Here is a 26860-nt window from a genome sequence, read left to right on the forward strand (position 1 = left end):
TTTGAAAATCACTTCAATAATCAATAAAATTAACAAATTCCAAAAGGGCCTAACTGGAACTAAGTTTAATAAAAGGGCCTAACTGGAGGGGCCTAACTGAAACCATGCTCAATCAAAGGGCCTAACTGAAAGGGCCTAACTGGTTTGCAGACTCGTAAAAGGGCCTATCTGCCGATGATGTTTGAATTCAACCATTTTCACGAGTTGTTCTGTTATTTAAGATTTAAAACGTTATGGGCCACCTAGTAGACTATTATCACAGACAAACAGACGTAACACTTAGAACAAATCTCGTTCAAAATCATGGTCACGACGACGTGTACGCCCAATACTAAAATCGGTGTGTTTGGCCGACGAACCAACAGATGGCGGTAGTGTGTAAAGGTCAAACACGAACAAAAACGATGCGAACGCTGCGGGTGGCGGATTGGCCACCTACATTTTTTTCAAACCAATCGTTAAAAAGGTGGCCAATGGACAATGATGAGAGTGTGACGTCTGTTTGTCTGTGCTATTATGATCGTCGATCACAAGTATAAAACTAGTAAATAGGAGAAAGGGTTTGAAATATGAATAATCAATATAGTACTGAATCTTCAATAAAGAATTTTCAATATTCAATGTTGGTATTCTCACATAATCGATTGATTTTGTTCTAAAACTTTGAAAATCTATTCAATAATCAATAAAATTATCAAATTCCAAAAGGGCCTAACTGGAACTATGTTAAATAAAAGGGCCTAACTGGAGGGGCCAAACTGAAACCATGTTCAATTAAAGGGCCTAATTGAAAGGGCCTAACTGGTTTGAAGACTCGTTAAAGGGCCTATCTGCCAATGATGTTTGAATTCAACATTTTTTACTAGTTTTTATGTTATGTTAGATTTAAAACGTTACGTGGCCCAGTAATAGACTATGAGTGTCAAACAAAAGTTTAAAACTATTGAATAGCAATGAGTTTAAAATAATTAAGGCCCAAACGCAATGATAGCGGAACGGCAACGGAAAGCGGAACCGGTTTGCCAGCATGAACCATAGCATGTTTGTCGACTCAGACTTGGTTTACTTTCATTCGTTGACAGCTCAGTCAGCACGGTGTGTTTCATGCTGGCGAACCGGTTCCGCTTTCCGTTGCCGTTCCGCTATCATTACGTTTGGGCCTTTACAATCAATATGTTACAGAATCTTCAATCGAGCATTTCTCAATTTTTACGTTATGCTGATAGACCCTTTTCAAATATTTCACTAGGTTCCATTATGTGAGAAAAACACTATATTGTGCTCTGCAAGAGAAATCCACGGAATGCGTTTATCTGAAAATCTCGATATACCGTCGCAGGGATAATAAATATCATCAAATGTTTGAGATTTGGCAAATTTGGAACATTTACGTCCTTGCAAAACGGAACAATCCAAGCCTACTTGAAATTTGACGTTGCGTTAGAATTGCCCGCATATCATCTGCGCGTTACCGCCGCCGCTAGATGTGGATTTAAAATGAGCGCCGCAATACAATGGCTAAATATTGAAAAATATGGAGAAAAATTAAAAATGCACGGAAGGGCCAATCTGATTTTGATGGAAATTTTCAGTTAGGCCCTTTTATGACCAGTTAGGCCCTCTTAGTTTTATCATTTTCAGATAGGCCTTTTTCAATTTGAATAAAATTACCATTAATAATGCATTTTGCATGCCCGTAAGAGTATGTAGGAGTAATTTACGTATAAAATGATACGAATAATGAATAATCAAGTTTGTTTACATTTTGCAGTTAGGCCCTTTTCAAATGTTACGCTAGAAATCGATCATGCGGCTTACGCCCTCATTCTAGCACACACCTTATAACTGTATGACAGAAGTATTGGGCGATTTCTTTTTTTTTCGATCTGTTTAATCTGTCATTTTTATCGATTTATGTCGCATGAAAACAACAGAAACGTAAAACGTCGTGCGATTCTCGTAGAAATAAGGATAATTCTAATCGAAGAGTAGGTGAAATCCATTTTAAGAAATAAATGGAAACTCAGCCAGAATCAGCAGCCCCGGAGGCGAAATCGTCCCCTAAAGTTGATGCCTTAGCCGCTCGTCGTGAGGCCCGACGAAAACGAATCCTGGAAAACTCCAACAATCGGCTGACCAAAATAACAGGCCGAGAGCACAATGAGCCGCCTACAGGTATTCATGAACAGTTTCAAGATATTAATCTCGTGATCTTGCATTAAACGTTGATATATTTCTAGTGGATTTCACCGTTAAACCCCCGGACGTAATCTACCCGGATCCGGAGGTCGAACGCGATGAGTACACGCATCCGGAGCAGCACCTGTTCGGCTCGTCCCTCCCGGAAGGATTCCCCAATATGGCCAACGGTGACATATTCTCCCTCCTCAACCCGCCTCTCAGCACAGATTCAAGGGGTTCGTTCCCGGCCACACAATCACCACCGGTTCCCGATACCGCTTTAGTTAAGTTCCTGCGAACCCGCATTCATCTGGCCCTGATGGCCGTCCTGGTCTATCTGCTATTTGCCAACAATCTTCAGCACCTGATCGGCGGAAGCGTCTTCATCCTGCTCCTGGGCTGGGAAATGGTCGAAGTGTTCCTGCTGAAAACCTACGAAAAGCGATCGTCCTTCCTGGATGTGGTCTTTCTGCTGGGAGGCATTTCCCCGAAGTACTCCCAAATCACTCTCAAGTTCACCCAAACCATCAACAAGGTGCTGAAGGATGTGACTTTCTTTGTGTTCTTCTTCGTGGTCACGCACCTGCTGTGGAGTCGATTCGTCCTGGGGATTGAGCTTGGTTACGTCCTGGGGTACGACCAGTTGGAAAAGGCTTCGGGAGAGGTCGCCAACTAGGAGGTTTTCCGGAACGACGACGTGGCTGGGTAAGTTCGAGCCTTATTCAATCGATTCTAGCTTTTGACGGACTAATTTAACGTACATGGGAAGAGTTGATTTCGTTTTTGTTGGTTTTTAATTTTTTAAACGATTTGATTAGTTATTAAAGTTCGTGGTTTATAAGACGATGAGGATGCCTTCGTTTCGTTGTCTCACGTGAACTCATCGAAAAACTGGTCCCAATCTGGCAGGAAGAGCCCCGTCAGGAATAATTGGTACGCTGTAAAGTAGAATAGAGGGGAACATAGGATTAATAAACCAAGGGATACCGAACTAAACAGGTAACAAATCCAATCACAAATACTAGCTAGCACACAAAGAACTAAGGGATATAAGCCTTGCAAAAGCTACGATGCTTATGATGTTAGTTTTTGCAATAAACTGAGTCGTAAGGTATTTTTTGGATTATGCCGTGAGCCGTACAATGTCATCGTTTCTTTGATCCGAACCGTCCACATATGTCTCCTTTTTAAGGGGGCAGGATCCGTCATTGATTTCGGAATTTTCAAAAGCAGTTTTTTCGTTCAAAATCAAGAAAATTTACAGGAAAATGTGTTCACTGTATTCTATTCTCCAACTGATACATAGTGAACATATTTTCATCGAATAATTTTCAGTTTTGAACAGAAAAACTGCTTTGGAAGTTTCGATGATGACGATGATTACGTTGAACGTTAATGTCTACAGATGTGTGCTATGGGGGCTTAGCCAAGTGATTAGAGACCGCGGCTACAAAGCAAAGCCATGCTGAAGGTGTCTGGGTTCGATTCCCGGTTGGTCCAGGATCTTTTCGTAATAGAAATTTCTTTGATTTCCCTGGGCATAGAGTATCATCGTACCTGCCACACGAGATACGAATGCGAAAAATGGCAACTTGGCAAAGGAAGCTTTTAGTTAATAACTGTGGAAGTGCTCATAAGAACATTAAGCTGAGTAGCAGGCTCTGTCCCAGTGGGGACGTTTATGCCAAGAAGATGTGTATCCATAAAGAGGCGACGGAGAAATCAACAAACATTTATAAAGAAAATCTCGTTATTTGACTTTAACTGGTTATATAATTTGTATATGTAACTCTATTTGCAGTTGCAATAGATTGCTAATAAATTCGACGCAGCATATCTCACTTGCATTCATTTGAGCAAACGTTCATTAGTTATTTTACGCTAAGTGTGACCAATTTCAAGTTCTTCAGAGATTCTTCGAGAAAAAGCTTCAGGAATTCTTCTAGTGATTTTTTTCAAAGATTACTTCTAGAATACATTCAGAGGCCTCATCGGGACCCCTCTCAAAATTGCTTCACTAACTTTAGGAGATTTTCTAATGACTCATACAGCGGTTCATCCAATAAAACTCACAAAGGTTTATTCCAGAGGTTTTCTAGAAGTTTGTTTAGGATTTTTCTGTAAATCCTACAAAAAATCTCAAGCCGGTCTTTTCAATTGTTCTACTTATTTTTATATGATTGCCTTCAATTCATGCACGGTTTCTACCAGGATTCCTCCAGTGATTTTTCTATGAAATTTATGAAGATCTCTTTCAAGAAATCCTCATCCTCAATGAATTCGACCTTGGGTTCCACATAGAAATTTATTAACGAATTTCTAAAACATTTCATACAAGGATTACGCCTGCAATTCTTTCAAGCATTTCTCAAGTGCACTTCCACAGTAATTAACTGAGAGCTTTCTTTGTCAAAGATGCCATTTTCGCATTCGTATATCGTGTGGCAAGGACTAGAGGAGATGTACAGACCGGTGATCGAGCGAAACAGCCTGCACGCCGTATCACACGACAACGGTCAACGATGCGTCAACTTTGCAGCCTCTCGTGGTATGGTAGTCCGAAGTACCTTCTTCCCCCTCAAAAATATCCATAAGGCCACCTGGAGATCACTCTATTCGTGATCAAACGTCAACATCCCACCGCAAAATCGCTAGTGTTTGGAGGGGATTTTAACCTCCAAATTGCCAAATAACCTCCAAAGCAACACCTCTAAGTTAGTTCTAATACCCTCCGTTATATGAAATATGGTGGCGCGTCGATCGTCGCAAGTTTATCGTTAAACAGTCAATAGATTCGGACCACTACCTAGTTGCTGTATGTATGCACTCAAAACTATCGTCGGTGACCAACTCGTGTCGAAGCCGAACGCCGCGGCTCAACATCGAGCGGACTCAGCAAGACTCAGAAGTAGCCCAAGAATACGCGCCGCAGTTGGAAGTGGCCCTACCAACGGAAGGGCAGCATAGCGCCGCCCCTTTTGAAGATGGCTGGAGTCACATGAGATCCGCCTTAGGTAGCACCGTAACAGCACCACTAGGTCCGGTGGCCTCAAATCAGAGAAACGACTGGTACGCCGGTGAATGCGAGCAGTTGAAGGTTGAGAAGAATGCAGCATGGGCTAGAATGCTGCAACACCGCACGAGAGCGAACGAGGCACGGAACAGACAAAACTCGATCTTCCGGAAAAAGAAGCGCCATCAAGAGGAATGAGATCGTGAAGCGATGGAAGAGCTGTTCCGCGCTAAGGACGCACGAAAATTTTACGAGAAGTTTAACCGTTCGCGCAAAGGCTTTGTGCCACAAGCCGATATGTGCAGAGACCGTGACGGAAATATTCTCATGAACAAACGTGAGGTGTTCGAAAGGTGGCGGCAGCACTACGACGAGCACCTTAATGGCAATGTGACCAGTACACGCTAAGATTAGAATACCCATAAATGGGTATTGAAATCACTCAAATTTGAGTTTTGGCCATGTTACCCATAATATGAGTAAAATATACCTATAAAAAGCGGTAAACTTTACTCATATTATGGGTAAACAGCCATTACCCATATTTGAGTGAAAATTTGAGGACTTCACCATTTTAAATTGTTTCCGTGATGAGAACATCATCTTAGCAACAAAATATTTTGTTTCATTAATTGATTGCCGTTCAAAAAGACTTTTATGATGATTAAAATTATAGAAAAAGGTAAGCTAATTCGAATAGATATGAATGCGCAGAAGTCAATATTCTGAGTACTTGATTTTCCACGCTTTTGCTCCCAGGCACAACAAAAAAACCTCGCCTTATTTCAATAACTGCGGAGGACATAATTCGGCCGAATACAAATCAAATGCTGGTAAGTTGGTATTAATAAAATAGGTAAGTGGATATAATTGTAATAAACATGATGTTTTTTACAGAATAGGAGCAAAGAGCGTTGGAGGTCAAGTCTATGGACATTTCACTCCTGATCTTAACTTCCTGGATAACATTCTTAAAATAGTGTTATTTATTTATTATTGTGCTTGTTAGTAACTAATAAAAAGTTATAATTATCAAAAGTTTCATTTTATTTGATTATTTTCAGAGGGAAATCATTATCAATTACCCATATATGAGTGAAAAAATCCTGTATTTTTCAATGCTGAACATGTACCCATATATGAGTACACCCATATGATGCTTTACCTATAAATAGGTAAGGGCACTTTACCCATAAAATGAGTGTGTGCACTTTTCGGTGATTATGGGTAAACTTTACTCATATTTGGGTAGACTGATCTTAGCGTGTAGCGAAGGTGGCACGGAAATAACTTTGGGAGCACGCGCGGACGACGAAAGACTTCCGCCTCCAGATCTCCAAGAAGTAGAAACGGAGATTGGATGGTTGAAAAACAACAAAGCCGTTGGAGTGGACCAACTACCGAACGAGCTGCTAAAATACGGTGGTGATGCACTGGTAAGAGCGCTGCACTGCGTTACTTCCATGATTTGGGAGGAGGAAGTACTATGGAGGAGTGGATGGAAGGTGTCGTGTGTCCCATCTACAAAAAGGGCGACAAGTTGGATGGCGCCGATTATCGTGCGATCACAATTGGGTCCTAAAATGTTTAATGAATTCTTGTTTTTATTTAATAATACGAAAGAGCATGTTATTACAACTACTTTAGCAAGTTTTCCAGCTCAAATAACGGCTATAACATTTTTAAACTTCAATTTTAAAAATGGTTTCGAATATGAACCTTGACACTTGTGATCTTGTTTGACATTCACTTTTTCGACAAAAATGCCACAGGGCATATAGTTTGAACACTGGGGTTGTTCCTATCTGACATTTCGGAAGGGACACGGAAAACAAAATATACCCAACATTTGAGTTTAAACCAAAAGGTGTGACAAAATCATAAAAAAATGTTTTTTGTACTTAAACCAATGAAAATCAATTAAAAATTGAGTAAACATGTGTTTCTGCCCTAAACTTAAGCGTTTGGTACTAAAATTGAGACAGGGCTTTAGGACCCTATTTTGAGCGCCGCCTACAAGGTACTCCCCCAAATTCTATGCCGCCGTCTATCACCAATTGCTAGAGAATTCGTTGGGCAATATCAGGCAGGATTTATGGGTGAACGAGCAACAACGGACCAGATATTCGCCATCCGCCAGGTGCTGCAAAAATGCCGCGAATACAACGTACCCACACATCATTTATTCATCGTTTTCAAATCGGCCTATGATACAGTCGATTGAGAACAGCTATGGCAGATTATGCACGAATACGGTTTCCCGGACAAACTGATAAGATTGATCAAGGCGACGATGGAGCGAGTGATGTGCGTAGTCCGAGTATCAGGGACACTCTCGAGTCCCTTCGAATCTTGCAGAGGGTTACGGCAAGGTGATGGCCTTTCGTGTTTACTGTTCAACATTTCTTTAGAGGCTGTGATAAGAAGAGCGGGGATAGCCACGAGTGGCACGATTTTCAGAAAGTCCGTTCAGTTACTTGGTTTCGCCGACGACATTGATATTGTTGCACGCAACTTTGAGACGATGGTGGATACGTACTTCCGACTAGGGGCTGGAGCTAGGCGAATCGGTCTGAACATCAATGGGTCGAAGACGAAGTACATTATAGCGAGGGGCTCAAGAGAAGACACGGCACGCCCCCCCACCTCGAGTTTATATTGACGGTGATGAAATCAAGGTTGTCGAAGAATTCGTGTACTTGGGCTCACTGGTGACCGCCGACAATGACACCAGCAGAGAAATCCAGAGACGCATCGTTGCTGGAAATCGTGCCTACTTTGGACTCCGCAGAACACTCCGATCGAGCAAAGTTCGCCATCGCACGAAGTTAACCATCTATAAGACGCTGATTAGACCGGTACTCCTCTATTGGCACGAAACATGGACCCCACGTGCAGAGGATCAACGCGCCCTTGGTGTTTTCGAACGGAAGGTGTTGCGAACCATCTACGGCGGAGTGCAGATGGAAGGCGGAACGTGGAGAAGGCGGTTGAACCATGAATTGCACCAGCTGCTAGGAGAACCAACCATTGTCCACCTCGCAAAAATTGGGAGGCTTCGGTGGGCCGGGCATGTCACCAGAATGTCGGATACCAACCCGGTGTAAATGGTTCTCGAATACAATCCGACCGGCACAAGACGACGTGGTGCGCAGCGAGCAAGATGGGTCGATCAAGTTGAGGACGATCTGTGGACTCTTCGCAGAATGCGTGGCTGGCGACGGGCAGCCATGGACCGAGTCGAATGGAGACGTCTCCTACGTACAGCAGAGGCCACCCAGGCCTTAGCCTGACTGGTAAAGTAAGTATCCCAGTAAAAAAAATAGTATAAAATTTTGCTTTCACTTCTCAAAGCATTATCTGTTTTCGATGAACTCGAGATCGTGAAGAGCTGAAGGAGGAGATTATTGTGTCATGGTAATTAAAGGATGATTTTATACGTAATACAATAACATAGATATTACTCAGTACTCGAAGTATCGTCCAAGCAATAGAAAAATTCGATCGAAATAGAAGGTTAAGAGGGGTTTGGCTTAATCCGTGAATGTCTTACATCTTAACAAAACTGTTTGAGCTACTGTGAGCCTAATTTCTGAACAAATTTCTGACAATTTCTTTAAAGATATTTGTGGTTGAAATTCCTTAGAATTTTCAGGGTCCTTTCTTTGTTTCTTGTTGTCTTGTTTCTTTGCTCCCTTATAAAAGTAGATCAAATATCCCTTCAGGCTATTCTCCGACGATTTTTCCAGGAATTATGACGACATTAAGCTTTCAAAATTATACCAGAACTTTTATCACAAAACCCAACAAAAAAAAAATCAATTATTCTGTTAGAAATTTCTGCGCAATATTCACTTTAATTCTTCAAAAAAAAATCAGAGGGGATTGTGTACAAGACATGACCGCATGACGTTAACTACACCAAGTGATTTTTTTGCATTTGAATTTTAGTCGATTTTCATAGTTGCAGTCTTCCTTTAGTTCAAACTCTAACATAATATCGTGACGGTCCCAACATTTTAGATTTTTAATTGACACCCAGTATATTGCCGTAAGATGTAGTTAACATCAAAAGAAGAATGAGCGAAGAAGCTGAAAATGGTCTCCTTTATAGTGTGCTTCTCAACCCAAAAAAAATCGTGGAAGACAATACGAACGAGTTTGGTTGCGTAAGAAAGGGGTCGACATTGTCTCAATTTTCGACAGTCTATCGTCAAAAATCAAAAGTTTTCTCCATTTGAGTAAAATGTTGTATTAATTTCCGACCGATTTGTGGGAAAATATTGAAAATCTACCGATAAGTGGCTGAGTTATTAGTATTTAAAATCTTACATAATTTCGTGACGGTCGCAACATTTTAGATTTTCAATTGACACCCAGTATATTGCCGTAAGACGTAGTTAACGTGAAAAAAAATTCTAGACATTTTAATAAGCTGAACGATACAAATAAGTTTGCATTGAATTAATAAATCAGTTTGCATTAAATAATAAACAAATCACGAAAAATGTGACTTTTTGTTGCAAATAGTTGGGTTAATTCTACGCGGTGGGGATTGCTCATCAAATCTTCTGGTCCGCCTCATAGTTACATACTGCTGGGTGTAGTTCTTGTTTTTCCAGCTGTATTGAAAAGCATGAGCCATAGTCTTTGGCATACAGTCGGATCTTTCTTTATCAGGAAAGAACCGAAATGTCTATCGACGACCGGTGATTGTTAGCAGATATAGTGGAGAGCTTGTCTTGAAATGTTCATCGCTCCAAGTTAGTTGAAAAACTGAATACACCTAATACACTGATTGCCTGTCGATCAGAGCCGAACTAGGCATAGATCGTACACATACATCTAAATCTGCATGTCTCCGATGTATTACATCGTTCCAGGTGGGAGTTATCTGATATGTGAATATGGTACCATAACAGAAATTCTCATCTGAATGAAGTGACAAATCATAATATTCCGCAAACTATATCACACATCTAATGAATGTATTGCGTGAAGTTAAGACACAGCAGAGTATTGGGTACAGAGGACCAAGTCCCTGCCGGGTAGCGCGAAACTGATGAGCGATAGACAATAGAATCATCAACACTGTCATATGGGATAGTAAGCATGTGACTATTGTCGAAACTATCATTTATTAGGCAAATCAATATCTCAATCAAAATGTTCGTTGCAACCCAATGTAGGTATTATTAAATTAGGCTGATCGATTATCAACATTCCGTTAGTCGTGCGATTTTTTACCGATAGAACCATCAAGCTGATACTATGTACGATCTGGAGGTATCTCACTGCACTACATACACCGATACAACAGCACGAATGCTGAATTATCATAACCGCGCGTTATTTTTTTTTAATATTCGTATAGTACATTAATAGTGAATTCTTGTATATAGCTGGTATAAATAACAGTATCATCAACTTCTTCAACATTCTACAACTGAAAACTGGATGCTTGTTTTATTAAACATGCTAAATTTGCATTTAAAATCTCTGATCCAAATAGTTTGCTAAATGAAAATTGTGTGTTAGGTAACGTATAGGCCGACAAAACATAATTGCGTAGGAGTTTTCAAGTTACTCAGGGACTTGAAAGCACATGAAGAGCACTTTAAGGTGACACGGAAGACCGTGTTATTTTCCCTACGTTTTGTCTCACTCTAACAATTATCATCAAAACTTTGCAGAAGCAAATCTCGAGTTTTAGTAAACCGATGAGACTGAAAATTTTATGGATGCTATACCAGTGTTGATAGTAGCTGTGTTCAATGACTTTGATCGAACTTGCTCGGGGTTGGTTGTACTAGCTCGTATTTTTTGTCAACAAATAACTGTCAAAGCTACTTCGAGCAACTCCAAGCTGCTTTCTCAATGAACGCTCTTTTTCGCTTCGAAATAAAACAATTCCATTTTTTCATGAAAAACTGTCACTCTCCGCACTAATATACCGGAATTCCACGTGAAAAAAAAATTCGCGCACTTAACAATCCGTATCGCTTCGGAATTTTGCTTTTTTTTCTCAATGTTTACGTTTTTAAACGTCAAAAACACGAGCTACTGCGAGCTGGTTGAACTAGCTCGGACTCTAGCTTCCAACCTGTTTCGAGCGACTCGGAGTTGGTTGGACTCGGCTCAATGAACACAAACCCGAGCGACTCGAAGTAGGTTGGAGTGGCTCAATGAACACCAAAAGCTGACTCGCAAGTGGTTGCAACCAAGTTCGAGCAGCTCGTTGAACACAGCTAGTGTTGACTCAAAATCTCAATCAATACGCTCTCCCGTGAGAGCAAACTCATTAGAGATCTGCTTCGTAAATCTCAAGCTTGAGATTTTGATGCAAAATCAACTCAATCAACTCAAACCGTAAAAAATGATTCAGTCGCAAAACCCGGCAAAAACTCGTGAAACCCAAATGTTGTTGTTTACGTTAGAAAGGATTCACATAATTTTTCAAGACTAACAAGAAATCATTGCCGTGTGTGAGTGAACTGTGGAAATACGAGCAGGGATTGAATCCTGAGAAAATTGAGATAATCTCTCACGTATCGCTCTCTGTAACTATCATAACATGCTGCACATTATGAGAGACTGTTTATCGTATACTGCTACAACTTTGATCAGATTGGGGGGATAGTAGTGCATGATAAAACCCCTTTAAACATGCTCCAAGCCTGAGGGACACTATTGCTATTAGAAGTACGTGGATTGTTTATCGTGCCAGTGAAGAAAAACACCTATCCCCAATGGTAAACAAGCGAGAAAAATGGATTTTATCATCGCTCTCTCTTTGGGGCTCTCGCTCGCTGCTTCCATTTATCAGACTTGTTACAACTTGCGATACAATGACGATCGTGGACCGCAACAGATGGGATGTTTTTCTTTGCTTGCTTTGATCGTGCTTCATACTCAAATGAGAGCGAATTCTGCAATGCCTGAATACGAGACAATGAGTTAGAAAGGTGAGCCAACTTATCCATGATTTTTTGACTGCTGAGTTGCATGATTGACAACTCACACATGATAAATCTCAAGCGTGAGTTGTGAGAAATTGAGTTTTTACAACACTGTGCTATACTACATATATAGAATATAATGATTAATTTTTCGCATCGATATATGGAGTAGTTCTTGAGATTTGCTTCTTCAAATGTATATGGTGTTTATAATGACGTCCCGTGCGGCCTTATATTAATTTATTAGTAGATCAACACTAATGCTCACATTTTTATATTCCCATTTCATCATGGTCCTCAATGCTCGAGCGGAGACGAACATGCTGGAGATGAAAACAATCAAATGCACTACGGTAAAAAAAAACGTAACAGATGAGCAACTATCGATACATTTATCAATTATAAAACCCCGTTTTCATGTTAACATTTTAACAATCGAACCAACTTTGCTATCTTTTCATTTCTTCTTCGTTTTATGTATAGTCCCTATGGCACTAGACCGAGTGGCGCGCCTTCCGCTTTTTCACTGGTGCTGCCTTTTCTGTACGTTTGACATAGTGGGTGGTATGAATAAAAAACTTTGAACTTTACTACATGTAGCATCTACTCAAAAACAAAATCCACAAAGTTTACTACACTTTTGGTATGAATAAAAAACTTTTCGAACATGTAGTACTTACTACTTTCGAACATGAGCAGTGACTGAAGCTGCACGTTAAGAAATTTCCATTCAGAGTGCAGAGTGATTCTGCACGTAAAGAATAATCTATTCAGAGTGACGCCTAAAATTAATACAATCATGCATATGAAGAAAATGCATGGAATCTAATCGATTACGCGACAATTTGCGCAAATCATGAAGGTGCTGTTATTTGACAAAATTTGTAGTGTAATTTTGCGATTAGTCTGGTATTCTCTTTATGTCTATGATTTTATGATGATGGTACATCAAAGAATTTTCTGGGTGGTTTTCGGCCTTCGCCAACGCCAGTGATTGATGATTTTTTAAATACTAGCTTAACATCTATGAAGAGATCTTGAGATTACAGCTATCAAATTAGGAACCACATATTTTCTAGCACCAGTACTGAGATTCTGGTGAAATTGCGGTAGAATTTTGATGCTCCCCGTGTGTTTTCTTAACAGCATGTTGAATTCCGGAAGTTCTAAGTGTTTCTGCGATATTCTCGTTATTTTGGTGGGGTTTCTGATAGTATCCTTGGAATGTCTAGAACTTAGAATGTCGAGATTTTTATGGGAATTGTAGTGATTCCATTGGTAGTCGTTAGAATTCAATGAGGATCTCCCCTAAAACACCAGGGTTCCCTTGAAATTGTCAAAATTCTTATCGATTTCACAAAAAATCCCATTGAAATCTATAAAATATTTACCGACATTCAAATCGTTTATATTAAACCGTTGCTTTGAAATTCCAACGGAACTGGAGATCAACGGAATCTTAAAGGTTTTTACAATAATTACGAAGATTGGTTTTCAGAATTACAAATATTCACACAATAATTCGCAGGAATCCCACCGCAATCTCATAGATTCTTACAAAAATACCGTCTCAAAGATACCCACAGAATTCCAAGAGATTAATATACGGAATCCCATTCCCACCCCAATTCTAGAGTTTTTAACAGATTCCTAATATTTCCGCAATATTCCTAGAATGGTTTTTAAATTTTCAGAATTATCATAAAAAATCCGACATCCTTATCGGAATCTCAAAGTTCCTACAGGAATTCCGGAATTCAAAAGGAAATCTGAGATGTCAGAATTTACACGTAAAATTCAGAATTACTTTATCAATTTCTGAATTCCTACCGACATCCTAAAATTCCTAGAAAATAACATAATTATCGTAATGCCAGAATTCACACGGATATTACAAATTGCTACTGCCGGTAATCTTACCGGAATCTCAGAATTGGCGGAGCAAAAGTTTTCGTAACCTCAGAATTCCTTTGCAAAACTCAAAATACCTTCCGATATATCAAAACTCATATCGTTTTCCCATGATTTTTACTCAAAAGTAAATTATTCCATTCAATTCCGCAAACTCAAAGCATGTGTAGCAACCTCTGAAGCTAACTACCAGTAGCTTTGTAGTAAATGCTACCTTTATTCCTAGCAATGCGTTGTTTGTAGTATGTTCGAAAGGTGTAGAAAGGAAAATGACACAAACATGTTCCACACGTGTTCCACATATAGCGTTTACTACCGAGAATGTAGTAAACTCAACTTTACTACATTTTATTCATACGGCCCAGTGTCGGAGGTGGTGTACTCATCTGATCATCTGATTTGTTATACAACGCGCTACTTTCGATATTGTGTTTGGCGTGCAGGGAGTCAGTACTAGTGGTGAAGCGGAGGGCGCCATTCGGTTTAGTGCCAGAGGGACTATATCTATGTAATGTATCTGAAACTTGTGGGACCGCCTTAAATCCGGCGCCTGCTTGTGGAAGATCCCGGTGTGCTAAACGGTATAGGACATGTTAACGGGGGAGGCTTGGTAGGTCCTCACCAAGCCCGTGTCTAGATTGGCGGATAACTGTCCGCCAGGGTGTGGATTGAGCAATTACAAATAGTTGGATTAATTCTACGAGTGGCGTGAGGTGTCGTACAGCGAGGTGACAATTTTCGACTCGAGTGAAGTGACTCGCCGTGCAAATCAAATGGAGAGTCACGTCACTGGAGTCGACAATTGTCACCTCACGCCACTCGTAGAATAAGGCCAAGCAACTTTTTAGTGACCAGGTCGAAAAAAGTGACTCGCTACCAGCCCTGTAACTGTTATTATTAATCCGCTGAGGTCATAAGCTAAAAAGAGCCTAAAGGCCCAAACGCAACGATAGCGGAACGGCAACGGAATGCGGAACCGGTTCGCCAGCATGAACTATAATCAGCTTGTCGACTCAGTGTTGATCTAATTTCATTCGTTGTCAGCTCAGTCGAGATGTTGAGATTCATGCTGGCGAACCGGTTCCGCATTCCGTTGCCGTTCCGCTATCATTGCGTTTGGGCCTTAACGCTCATGCGTTTTGCAGTGCCATTTTCAGGACTTTAAACCCAATTCGATATGGAGCTACAACAATGCTACATGCTCTCCTCTATTTCCTCACCCATCGGGTAGATTATGGAGTAGGCTCAAATATGGCAATGGCACATATCTCCCAATTGGCGGGGAACGTGCCTCTGGATTCAGCTTTCTCGAACACTGATGGGTTCATAGCATCAGATCACATCCTAAATGAGATGTGGGTAGTGCAAAAAAGAAGCATTATACGGCATCAAGCTCTTTGAATCATTATGAAATATCGGATTGATAGTAAATCACACCATTTAAATTTCAAAACTACAAGCCATTAGTTTTATTTGACGATTAAAACTTTGGTAATATGGCATTGATTAACTTAGGTAATACACTACAAAAAAGGGCTGTTAATGCTTATTAAATTGATTCGTTTTAACCCACTAAAAGGACAGTGCTCGAAGACAGAAAATTCCCGAGAAATGCATATAAATCGGCTTTCAAAAATACAGCCACAGCGTAAAAAAGAGCACAGCACTGTCCTTTCTTTGGGTCCAATGTCAAAATTTGAACATCGATTTCAACCGGTTAACGATACCCTTTTTCTGCTCCTCCTCGCGTCGTTCTTCATCCGATTCTACGTTTGACTTAACGTTACTGTCGCCCCTGGGCTTACTACTGTCTGCTATTGTCTCTACTTTTGTGGCCGTTTCTCCCGTATCCCTATCCAGCGGTTTCAGCGACCGGGAAGATGTCTGTTGATCGATAGGTGCTTCTGGTTTCGATAGAAGATGTGGTGGTGATACTGCTGCTGCTACTGCTTCCTCTGGACAGGGACACCCGAGTTCCTATTTCGGGGCTTTCGTTTTGCCATCCATTTTGGTTGGCGGGAGAATCAGATTCTTGCGACGGATCACATCCAGATGGTCCTGGGCAATCATTTGGTCCTCCCAGTTTTTGATGTCCTCTCGGTACTTGACCAGCGCTTCCGCTGCCCGAGTGTTGTACGGTGCTTTGTCCATTTCGCTCAGTGCGGCCCATTTCTGTGCCATCAGCTTCAGTTGCAATTTGTTCTCCTCCTTGGAGAGATTCTTTGGCTTTTTATCGGCGCAATACAGCAGGAATCCATTCAGCGGTCGCTTTGGCCTGCCCAGCTCTTTGACCTTTTTCTTGTACTCCCGCTTAGCTTTCTCTTCTGTCTTCTCCGTCCTTGCCTGGCGGATGTCTTGCTTCTGTTGGTCAGTCAGCTGACTCAAATATTTGGCGTTCTTCTGCAGCCAGACGGTTTGCTCCTTTTTGTATTCATCCTCGAGCTTGGACTTGGATGCCGGATCCAGCACCTGCCATTGGGCAGCAGCCAGTTTGGAAATATCTGTCGGGGATGCTTTCGGATTCTTGGCCAGCAAGCTGGGGCGAACGCTCTGGAGGAATCTTATGTAAGCGTTGACGGGGCGTTTTGGCTTCTCTGGAAGGGCGGAACCGGAAGTGGCAGCAGGGTCGGACAGATGGGACGTTGTTTGGAATTGAGCGGCCAGTTGATACGACGGAAGAGATGTTCTGGGGAAAGTAAGGAATTTATTGTAAAACCGAATCCACATAACCTTAGAGGGACGCTTTTCGGTGGGAGGGTTGAAATTTACCTTGAGCTGATCCGCAGTCTCGAAGAGTTGAACAATCGCACTAAGTTATTTACCTGCATCGTATCGTTTTTGCGATCGTATTAATAGTAAAATTGTTAAACACGCTTGCAATTCGAAACAATCTACTGAAATAATGTGATTTTGTTATGCCGAGAGATGGAACCGAAATATTTTGGGATTGTGACGGATGCGACGCTTTGTTTACCTTTTCTATCCGCGTTATAGGCCTATTCACATGACGTCTCAAATCAGCTGATCGGGAAGCACTTTGACAGTTCTTCTATGAAAATGACAGGCCCGTGTTAGCACCGGTCCTCCACCGATGTAAACAAATGCATAGACGGATCTGTCACATGAAAAGGCCTCATAGGCCTCGCGACGACGCCGAGGGGTGATTCATTATGCTCTTTTGCGCCACACGGAAAAACCATTCTACTCAAAAAATAAGTTTAAAATACCCAAAATTGAGTAAAGCGATTATAGTCCCTGTTTGGGTAAAAATTAAATTCATGATTACACGGAGAAAGTTGAAAATACTAATAAGTATGTAATTTATCATTTTACCAACATTTTCTCCTTTTAATCATTGAGAAACCTAAAACTTAATCACCAAAATATTATGTTTTATACTTTCCCATGATTAACCATGAAATATTTTTTGACGTGCATATTTAGCGAAGCACGCTACTCTTGGGACTTAACCGAAATAATTTCTTTTTCTTTATCTGTCCCATTGCAACCACGTCGCGTTCAAGTTCTCCGGTGGTTTTCCGAAATAAGTTTGATTTTATATATTCTAATCAAAGCCGAAGTTCGTTCCGCGGAAAAACCATTAAAAGTAAAACAAGAATGTGTAAGAGTTCCCGTAATAGTTTGTTCCACAGCAAACTATCCTGGCGGTGGCGGATGGGAATGAAAAAATCAAGCAATACCAATGAATATGAAGGTAAGTTCGGTTTTCCCATGGCATCTCGATATTTAGAAATTTTATCTAAATTTTTCAGTTCAACTCAGGGAAGAGCTCCATTGCGATCATCGGGAGCTAGCCGGAAAGAGTTGTGGGAAGAACTACAGCAAGCTTGTGGATTATGAATCTTATCGAAGCAGCATGCCGCGGCAAGAAGTGGAAGTGATTGGCATTGGAATCAACACTGAGCATCAAATACAATATAATGGATCACAAATTATAAACCTTTGCAAGATTTGAGTGAAAATAAATACGTTTCATACGAATATTAATCGTTATTTTATTTTTGTTTTGTTTTTGTTCACAACAGGAAAAAATGGCTTATTTTATTCAGTGTTCAGGATTTTAAACATTTATGCATAAATTAAATAATTTCCAAAAAATCATTTCCGAATATAAAAACTGTTTATACTAACCATGCTTAAAGTGTAAATATGCATCACAATGAGTGAATAGACTAAATATGGTTTTAGAATGGTATTTAAGCCATCCAGTATAATATTTTCTTAGCGTGTACATCATTTTTACCCTATTTTTGAGCTTATCGAAATTTACTTAATTTTAGGTAAAAATGGACTTCAAATAATTTTGCATCACTATATATGCAGTATACTAAACATTGAAGGATGATCAAATTATTTATTTTTTGCATTCATCCACGAGGAACGTGCGAATGATTGCGAATCAAATTGTTGTTTGAGTTCTGGAGCCATTTCGAATTTATTTAATAAGCATATTATCAATTAGGGGCCCAGATAGCCGTAGCGGTAAACGCGTAGCTATTCAGCAAGACCAAGCTGAGGGTCGTGGGTTCGAATCCCACCGGTCGAGGAACTTTTCGGGTTGGAAATTTTCTCGACTTCCCAGGGCATAGAGTATCATCGTACCTGCCACACGATATACGCATGCAAAATGGTCATTGGCACAGTAAGCTCTCAGTTAAGAACTGAGAAGCAGCCTCTGTCCCAGTGGGGACGTAATGCCAGAAAGAAGAAGATTATCAATTAAATGTGTGGTTAAATGCTTAAGTTCAAAACTACCCAAAATCAACTTTTTAGGTTTTTTCTCCGGATTAGGTAGAAAATACCTTATTTTGGCTGAAAATTTCTTTCAGTGCTTTTGGCTTTGCCATTTAACATCGACGCCATTATTGTTTCAACCCTCAGCCCGTGCGCACGAAAAAAGTCTCTCCGCGAAATTAAATTAAAGAAAAAAAATGTTCGGTGGATTGTGGCATCGGAGTGGACCGTAAATGTGAAGTTTGTGCCAGTTGTGTTCCGTAGTTGCTGTTGGTGTGCGAATTCGTCGGGTTTGTCATCTTTGCTTGGGTGCTGGGCAATAATTATTCGTCGCTTCTACGAATCCGGCCAGGCGTCAGGGTTCCGGTCGTGTTGCTGCTGACCAATTTCTTTTCTCATACCGAATCAGAGCTTGTGGTGCTGCTGTGTAGCTTCTTCATTCCTGCTGCGAGTCCGGGCAGAATCGGGTTGTACCATTTCTGTTCGGCAGTTTGCTGTTGTGCAGGTTCGTCGGGTTTGCCATCATTGTGGGACTGCTGGGCGATAGCTATTCGTCCGTGCTACGAGTCCGGCCAGACGTCGGGGTTCCGGTCGTGTTGCTGCTGCCGGGCTGCTGTGCGGCCTCTATTCGTTTCTGGTGTAAGTCCAGGCAAAACCCCAGCTGTAAGTACGGTTGACCGAATGATTTTGGCATTTATTAAATCTGAATTCTATTTCTCCGCAGGCTCCCCATTTAACATCGGAGTGGACCATAACTGGTTGTTGGGACATTTGTTTTCGGCAGTTTGCTGTTGTGCAGATTCGTCGGGTTTGCCATCATTGTGGGGCTGCCGGGCGGTAGCTGTTCATCCCTGCTACGACTCCGACCAGGCGTCCGGATTTCGGTCTTGTTGTTGGAGCTGGACGTGTTGTTGCAACGATACGGGAACTGAAGAAGCTCATTGTAAGTATGGTTCACCGATTTGTTTTTTAAACTTTGGCGCACATCGCACATTATAAGTGCGGAATTAAGTCGGATCGATCTGGTGTCTTCACCATACTTATTCAGCATGAAATAATGAATAAGTGCGGCGAAGACACCGAACCGATCCAACGTAATCCCACATTTGTATTCATGATTCCGTTCTTTTATGGAGTCCAGTTTCTAATTTAATTTCTACCTAGTTCCTGAAACATTGGACTGGTCCGAGTAGAGCTAGTACAGCTTCATCTGCCCCCACCTCACCATTGATCTCCTAATTGTCACCGTGAAATAGTACAAACCCTTTAAACAACCGGTAAGCGTTTTATTTAAATTTCTAATTTATTATTTACTAATTTTTTTATACTTTTCATATTGTTTCACTCGCACCACTTTAAACTGACCATCAAATTTAAGATTCCGGATTAAGAGTACCACCGAGCGATATGGAACGTCTTTCGAAGAAGCTGGATAGTGGTACCTACGCAAAGCATTTTTGCTTGGGCCTTAACGAGTTGTTTTTCATTTGTCATTTTATGTTTATAAAAAGTACCATAAGACAAGTCTTTATATGCTACAAGAGAATTAAAAAGTTCTTCAAACTTTCGCTTATTATATTATAATAGAAAAAAAACACTGAAACAAATGTACATTTTCTGATGTAAACTACGTTAATAAAAGAAAAACATGACAAACAATATAATTTGAAAATAAATGTTTATCCACTAACAACGTAAAAGATTAAAAAGGGATATGATTTTATTTATTGGGGGTTCACGAGCTTTCTTAAATCTTTTACGTCATGATGGATAAACTTTTCTTATATTTATTATCGTTTTGAGACTCCCTTTTCATATATACTGCTTCACTTTTAAAGAGTTAATCAACGTGTAAAGATTGAATTTTATTCGACTTGTCTGCGTTGCAATTCAATTCTCAATAATGCATCATCACAGTGAAATGCGCACTATTGGTAATCGAGTTGCGACGCAGAAAATTGAGTGCAGATTAAACGGATCAACGTGAAGCAGTATATAACAGCTGCTTTTTATATGTTTACAATCTTTTTATTGACCTATTTAAAACAAACTATATATCTCTTTCAATATTTTTAGCCAAAACCGAGATATTTCCAAATATTTGTACTAAAAGAGCATTCTTCTTTATTGGTAAATTTTACCCAAAGGTAGGTATATTTTACTCACGTTTGACTTTAATTTAAGCATTCGAATTTACCTAACGGATGGTATCGGGCATATACCCAAAATTAGGTATTTCCACTTAAACTCAAATTTGGCTTATTGGGCCAAACTCTCATTGTGGGTTGAAACAACCCAAATTTGAGTAGAATGGTTTTTCCGTGCACACTGGACGAAACCAAGGCATATTGAAAGTACAGGTACAGCAATCTAAGCAGTCACTGCACTAAAATAAATCCATACACTGATAGAAAAATAGTAGTACGGTCAAATAAACAAACGTTCTTATTTTTACTATGCCATAAAATAGTTACCATGACCACGAATATGGTAATGTGTATAAAAATATCGTGACGACTACCACAAACTGTTAATAATTCCAATAGTGATAATTACCATGAAACATAGTTCATAAGAATGTTTTGGAAGACTCCATTTTTTGCTGCAGCTTCCGAAGCACCTAAATTTTTGCCGCTATATATTTTTATTATGAATATTCACCGTTGCTTTACCATAGTTTTTTGAAGCGAAACTGCCTTGGTAAGTAAATACGCATCCAAGAGAACTGTTGTCCACTAATGCTAATCATATCCTGCTCGATTTAACAGGTGTTGTAACGAACTCACGCCTCTAAGCACGAAACCATATCGGAGTGCATCGGCGGAATCTACCCCACGCTGGCCGAGTCACTGAGAACATTCAACCCGAAGGATGGTTCCATGGCGGCCGCAAATGGTTTTAGGAAAACGATCTATAATTACGAAGTTATCCACGCCACTGACATTCCGGCCGCTTTTCAAGTAGGAATTATGATTTGTGTTTGACAATTCCAAACAAGACTTTTCGACATTTCGTTCAACAGGACATGGGGCCAACCTGAACTGGAAGGTCATCGATGCGTACGCCTACCTGATTCGGAATGAAATCCCCCAGCAGCTGGGCGAAAAACCAATGCTAGCTGACCCGTTCCCTGTCCATCGAGAATGACGGCATAAATATCCATTGCATCGCCGTTGGTCAAGCCGTAGCTGTCCAGGTAATGAGGTTCGATCCCAACCAACGAATATTGCTCGACCGATCTCTTCAGCAGGAAATCAGCTATTATTCACCGAAGAACATACTTGCTGGCGGCAACATCGATATAGTTATAATTAACGATGTAATTACATATCTACACCTGAGGAATTAAAATAAAACACCAAAATCGCTGTTTCTTTTTGCATTGTTGACAAAAATCAATCTACCATATGACAGCAACAATTTTATTGGCAATTTTACTATACTCCCATGTTAATTACGAATATAGACGTGGTAAATTTTACTATGTTCAAATTTGTTGTCAAAACATAGTAAATCTCACAACGCTATAGTATTGCCAATAATGTTTCATTTTTCGTTGAAATCAAGTAGTAACAAATTTTTAAGTACACCCTTGATATGGTTGCCGCTACTATGTTTTTTTTATCAAAGTGTCACACTAGAAAACTCGTTCTGATATATTCACAACAAATTAATCTATTCAAAGCTGAACAAAATGACCAATGTTCAAAACTGCATCGCTTTTACTCAATTGTTACATTGGACCTTTGATCAGAGAACCAACCACATGTCCTATGTAACATTTATGAATAAACACGATTCTAATGTAACATTGGACATTCCTGAATAAAGCTTTGGAATGGAGTTTAAAAGGTAGAATGATTTGTAGAAGCGTTTTGAGACACTACTTAGATGCATAGAATGCCATAATAACTGCTTCTCAATCATTTCAGTCGATATTTTCAGAGTCGCACTGCCTCGCAAAATTGAAAACGCTCAAGTGACAAAAAGAGAATGAATTACACAAAACTGTATTTTGGTCTTTTTGCCAAACCATGTTTTACCGTTTCGCTGGATTGGATCAGCTGCAACATCTCTTTTCATATTATTAGCGCATTGCGTGCATATCGGGGAATGATATTGCTTAAGCATCATGATGTCATTGTATCAATCTGATTCAGATGCATGGTCGATCAAGCATATAAATATGCTTCCCGGCAGCAATACGAGCAACGTACATGCGTGACTTGCTCACACATATTTGCAGAGCGATCAATCACCGAAGAGAGGAGAAGCTGTATGTATTTGTTAGACGTGGGCTCCTTTTTCGAGTTCCTACAACAAGATGGACGGCGTCGTCATCGTCATCATTCCCCACCGCAATTTCTTGTTTCAACCGACGGCTGGTGCTGATTGCAACACAGCCGTCACCACCACCACGTCATGCAGTGGGAAACTCTCACATGATCATGTGGGCGAAACCGTCATAAAAACGGGGGGAAAATTGAGGGAGAATCAGTGAGAGAGCAAAATGTCCTACATACAGCTCAACGTTTCCCCTCCTTCTGTTGTTACATAGGACACATAGACGGATGGAAAGAAGTGACGTCGTGGGATTGAATGAATCAAAACAAAGCACAGCTGGTGTCTCCGATTAGCACACCGCAACAAAATGTCGATTATCAGCGTATTGAGTGCATGTAGGGAAATGATATTCAGCATCATGATCTTATTGTATCAATCCTATTCAGATCCATGGTCGATGAAGCATATACATATGCTTCACGGCAGCAACACGAGCAACGTGCATGCGCGACTTGCGCACATATATTTGCAGAGCAATCATTCACCGAAGAGCGGAGAAGCTGTATGTATTTGTTTGGCATTGGTTTCCTACAACACAATCGACGGCGCCGTCATCGGCATCATTTCCCACCGCTTCTTGTTTGCGCCGACGGCTGGTGCCGAATGCAACACAGTCGTCACCACCCGTCGTGCAGTGGGTAACTCACACACGAACAAGTGTGGGCGAAACCAGCATTGAAACGGGGGGAATATTGAGAGAGAAACAGTGAGAAAGCAAAAAGTCCCAAATACAGCTCAAAGTTTCCCCTCCTTCTGTAGTTACATAGGACACATAGACGGGGGGAGAAAAGTGACGGCGTGGCATTGAATGAATCAAATTGTTGTTGTTCGTGAGAGACTTTAACCCGAAGGTCATTCGTCTCTTCTTCAAATGAATAAAAACAAAGCACAGCTGGTGCCTGCGATTATCACACCGCAACAAAATGAGCAGTTCAACTTGAATGTTGAAGCAGTTCAACGCACGTGGATACAAAATGAAATAAAACATGATTGTTGTGTGCTCAAATCAAAATATCCGATGTTACTATAACTGAAATAAAATGACAGAAATGAATGTCCAATGTAACAATTGTTGAAACAGAACGACCTATGTGATTTATCCTATGTACATATTTTTGGTCAAAACGTCCTATCTGATGTTTTTATAGATTTCAGTGTAATTTCCAAATAAATTGACAAAATTTCATTTCATACGTTGAACTCTATTACACTGCTTCCCTCTACAAGCAACACAGTGGGGAAAAATTGTTTCATTTTGATACAGTTTTAAAATATATTTTCACAACCTTCAAGCTCGATTTACTCGAAATGTGTGAATTGTTAGATATGCCATTTTGAAAAGTTACGCGAGATTTAATTGAATCAAAAAGAGGACCTATACTAATCTTAATTATATATTTATAATGGATAAAGTAAATATAAGTTTGGTAAACTTTTAACTCTTAAATCTGTTTTGATTATTTTATTATTACATTCCAGGTAAGCTCCCCAACATAAATCATTTGAAGAATAAAATAAAAAGAATAAGGATTCCACTTACGACAAAATAATTTTGCTCTTTGATTTCCATTGTAAAAGCATATGAGTTCCTCAACCGCTCTACGCTGATAGGTATCGTATTGATCTCCGTTGCTACGTGGAAAATCACGTAGACCGTTTGAAATTCATTTTGCCTCGACTTCACCTGGCCAAGGTGATGTTTACCATGCTATTATTAAACACCAAAAGGTGACTCGGTAATGTTTACCGTGGTTAAGCAATCAGAGTTACGTGAAATTCACGTTGGCTCTTGAATTCATTTTGACAACCGCATTTCGCATTCATTCAATGTTGTGTTCAAGCGCGAAGAAGACGTCCACTGTTTTTTTTTTTCTAAGAGCTTGAGGAGCTGCCGGACTTGACAACAATTTTAAAACCAATAGGGTCCTAAAGCCCTGTCCCAATTTTAGTGCCAAACGTTTAAGTTTAAGCCAAAAACACATGTTTACTCAATTTTCTAATGTTTTCCGTTGGTTTAAGCCCAAAAAACATTTTTTTAGATTTTGTCACATCCTGTGGCTTTAACTCAAATTTTGGGTGTATTTTGTTTTCCGTGTCCCTTACGAAATGTCAGATAGGAACAACCCCAGTGGTCGAACTAAAACCCCTGTGGTGTTTTTGTCGACTAAGCGAACGTCAAACATGATCAAAAGTGTCAAGGTTCATTTATGGACCAAATTTTTAAATTAAAGTTTAAACATGTTATAGCCATTATTTGAGCGGGAAAAATTGCTAAAGTAGTTACAGTAACATGCTTTTTCGTGTTATTAAATAAAAACAAGATTTCATTAAAAATTTTAGGACCCAATTGCAAGGTAAAAATAGTTTGGATTTGCAAAGTTTACATATTAATTAGTGTTTTATATCTGATGTTATTCCATACAGCGGCAAAGTTAACTGGAACATGGATACTTTTGAAGGCGAATCCAACATAACCCCAGAGATGAAGAGCATTAATAAATGACAATTGCCGACAAACAAATCCAAGCAGTGTTCTGATTTAACTACGACTTTAAGTTGCTTGATCTATATACCGTCAGTGCACAAGTACCCGTGAGCGAACTACTTGAGCAGTGATTGCATAGAATAAATGTCTAAAAATCTCGCCAATTTAATCTTTTTATTACCAAATTGAAAGATGAGAAACAGTACCAGGGCAGTTGATATCAAAATATTTTAATAACTTCCATTGAAAAATCATCTCGGGCCTACTGAACCGCTTTGTTGAAAGTACGGGAGAATCCACGTAGCTCTTACGTGTATCGTTGGTGGAACGGACTAAACTCAATAGTTCATGCGTTCATTCTGTGGTACCTACGATTTACGTAAGTGCTACGTGAAAAGTGCGATGGAAAAAAACCACGTATGTTTGCACGTAGCAATGACGTGTGGATTATTTTGAGTGATAGGATCAGTGTGGATGCGGGGAGTGGTAAACCGAGAGGGGGTAAAAAGTGACGGCTGGCAAGTCGGCCATCTGGTCTATATGTTTTTATATTTTGCCCTTTATCAGTTTCTTTCGTATCCATAGAGATGTTTATAATATGCAAGATCGTTGTGTGTGCCATATGTGAAGGCAAGTAGGATAAAGCTTCATTGTCTCTAAGATTAAACCTCATTATTTAATTCTAGACGCCATAATTTTTTTGCGGATAGAGATTGCGGGAAAACGGTTGCCAGCCAGGGTTGTTATTAGTCGCCGGATTCGACAGACTATCAGTGACGGTGACGAAAAATAAAAAGTTTTCGTCAGTCCCTCAGCTCAGCGCAACCTACGACGCCCAACTACCAGCAACCAAGCACCTCGTCGCGATGAAATATCTTTGCCGTTTCTCTCTGTCTGTGTGTGTGTGCCGACCAAAAAAGGAACTCGCAAAAAATAATCTGCGCGCTTCCGGAGTTGAACAAAAAACATTTTGATTATCGGTACACTGATAAAAAAAACATAGTAGTGGCAACCATATCAAGGGTGTACTTAAAAATTTGTTACTACTTGATTTCAACGAAAAATGAAACATTATTGGCAATACTATAGCGTTGTGAGATTTACTATGTTTTGACAACAAATTTGAACATAGTAAAATTTACCACGTCTATATTCGTAATTAACATGGGAGTATAGTAAAATTGCCAATAAAATTGTTGCTGTCATATCAAG

At 40.1% G+C, this 26860-nt stretch overlaps 2 protein-coding genes and 3 long non-coding RNA genes across 6 annotated transcripts; 4 read left to right on the forward strand and 1 right to left on the reverse strand.

The window, feature by feature from the left end:
- The first annotated feature begins 1905 nt into the window (after positions 1-1905).
- Positions 1906-3321, forward strand: LOC5578321. Its single transcript, XM_001663773.2, has 2 exons — positions 1906-2175; positions 2241-3321. The coding sequence occupies exons 1-2, from the start codon at positions 2016-2018 to the stop codon at positions 2855-2857; spliced, it is 777 nt and encodes a 258-aa protein (XP_001663823.1). The 5' UTR covers positions 1906-2015; the 3' UTR covers positions 2858-3321.
- A 12188-nt stretch (positions 3322-15509) lies between these two features.
- On the reverse strand, positions 15510-17070 carry LOC5578318 (transcription factor A, mitochondrial). Its single transcript, XM_021845843.1, has 2 exons — positions 16834-17070; positions 15510-16750 (listed from the first exon to the last, which is right to left on the reverse strand). The coding sequence occupies exons 1-2, from the start codon at positions 16890-16892 to the stop codon at positions 16042-16044; spliced, it is 768 nt and encodes a 255-aa protein (XP_021701535.1). The 5' UTR covers positions 16893-17070; the 3' UTR covers positions 15510-16041.
- A 348-nt stretch (positions 17071-17418) lies between these two features.
- LOC110675784 lies at positions 17419-18066 on the forward strand. The gene is made up of 2 exons (XR_002499793.1): positions 17419-17779; positions 17838-18066. It is a non-coding gene; the product is annotated as an uncharacterized LOC110675784 (long non-coding RNA).
- Positions 18067-18860: 794 nt separating this feature from the next.
- Positions 18861-20638, forward strand: LOC110676755. The gene is made up of 4 exons (XR_002500689.1): positions 18861-19482; positions 19544-19762; positions 19984-20096; positions 20198-20638. It is a non-coding gene; the product is annotated as an uncharacterized LOC110676755 (long non-coding RNA).
- Positions 20639-21225: 587 nt separating this feature from the next.
- On the forward strand, positions 21226-22183 carry LOC110676756. Of its 2 annotated transcripts, XR_002500691.1 has the most exons (3): positions 21226-21519; positions 21588-21779; positions 21842-22183. It is a non-coding gene; the product is annotated as an uncharacterized LOC110676756 (long non-coding RNA). The 2 variants fall into 2 exon arrangements; XR_002500690.1 differs by having other exon boundaries at positions 21226-21779.
- Positions 22184-26860: the final 4677 nt, after the last annotated feature.

This window comes from Aedes aegypti, chromosome 2, assembly GCF_002204515.2.
Source record: "Aedes aegypti strain LVP_AGWG chromosome 2, AaegL5.0 Primary Assembly, whole genome shotgun sequence".
NCBI lineage: Eukaryota > Metazoa > Arthropoda > Insecta > Diptera > Culicidae > Aedes > Aedes aegypti.

Coding starts and splice junctions, on each gene's coding strand:
- LOC5578321 (XM_001663773.2), top strand. CDS start 2,016: ATGGAAACTCAGCCAGAATCAGCAGCCCCGGAGGCGAAATCGTCCCCT. Junction 2,176..2,240: donor GCACAATGAGCCGCCTACAG/GTATTCATGAAC, acceptor ATATATTTCTAG/TGGATTTCACCGTTAAACCC.
- LOC5578318 (XM_021845843.1), bottom strand. CDS start 16,892: ATGCAGGTAAATAACTTAGTGCGATTGTTCAACTCTTCGAGACTGCGG. Junction 16,751..16,833: donor AGACTGCGGATCAGCTCAAG/GTAAATTTCAAC, acceptor TACTTTCCCCAG/AACATCTCTTCCGTCGTATC.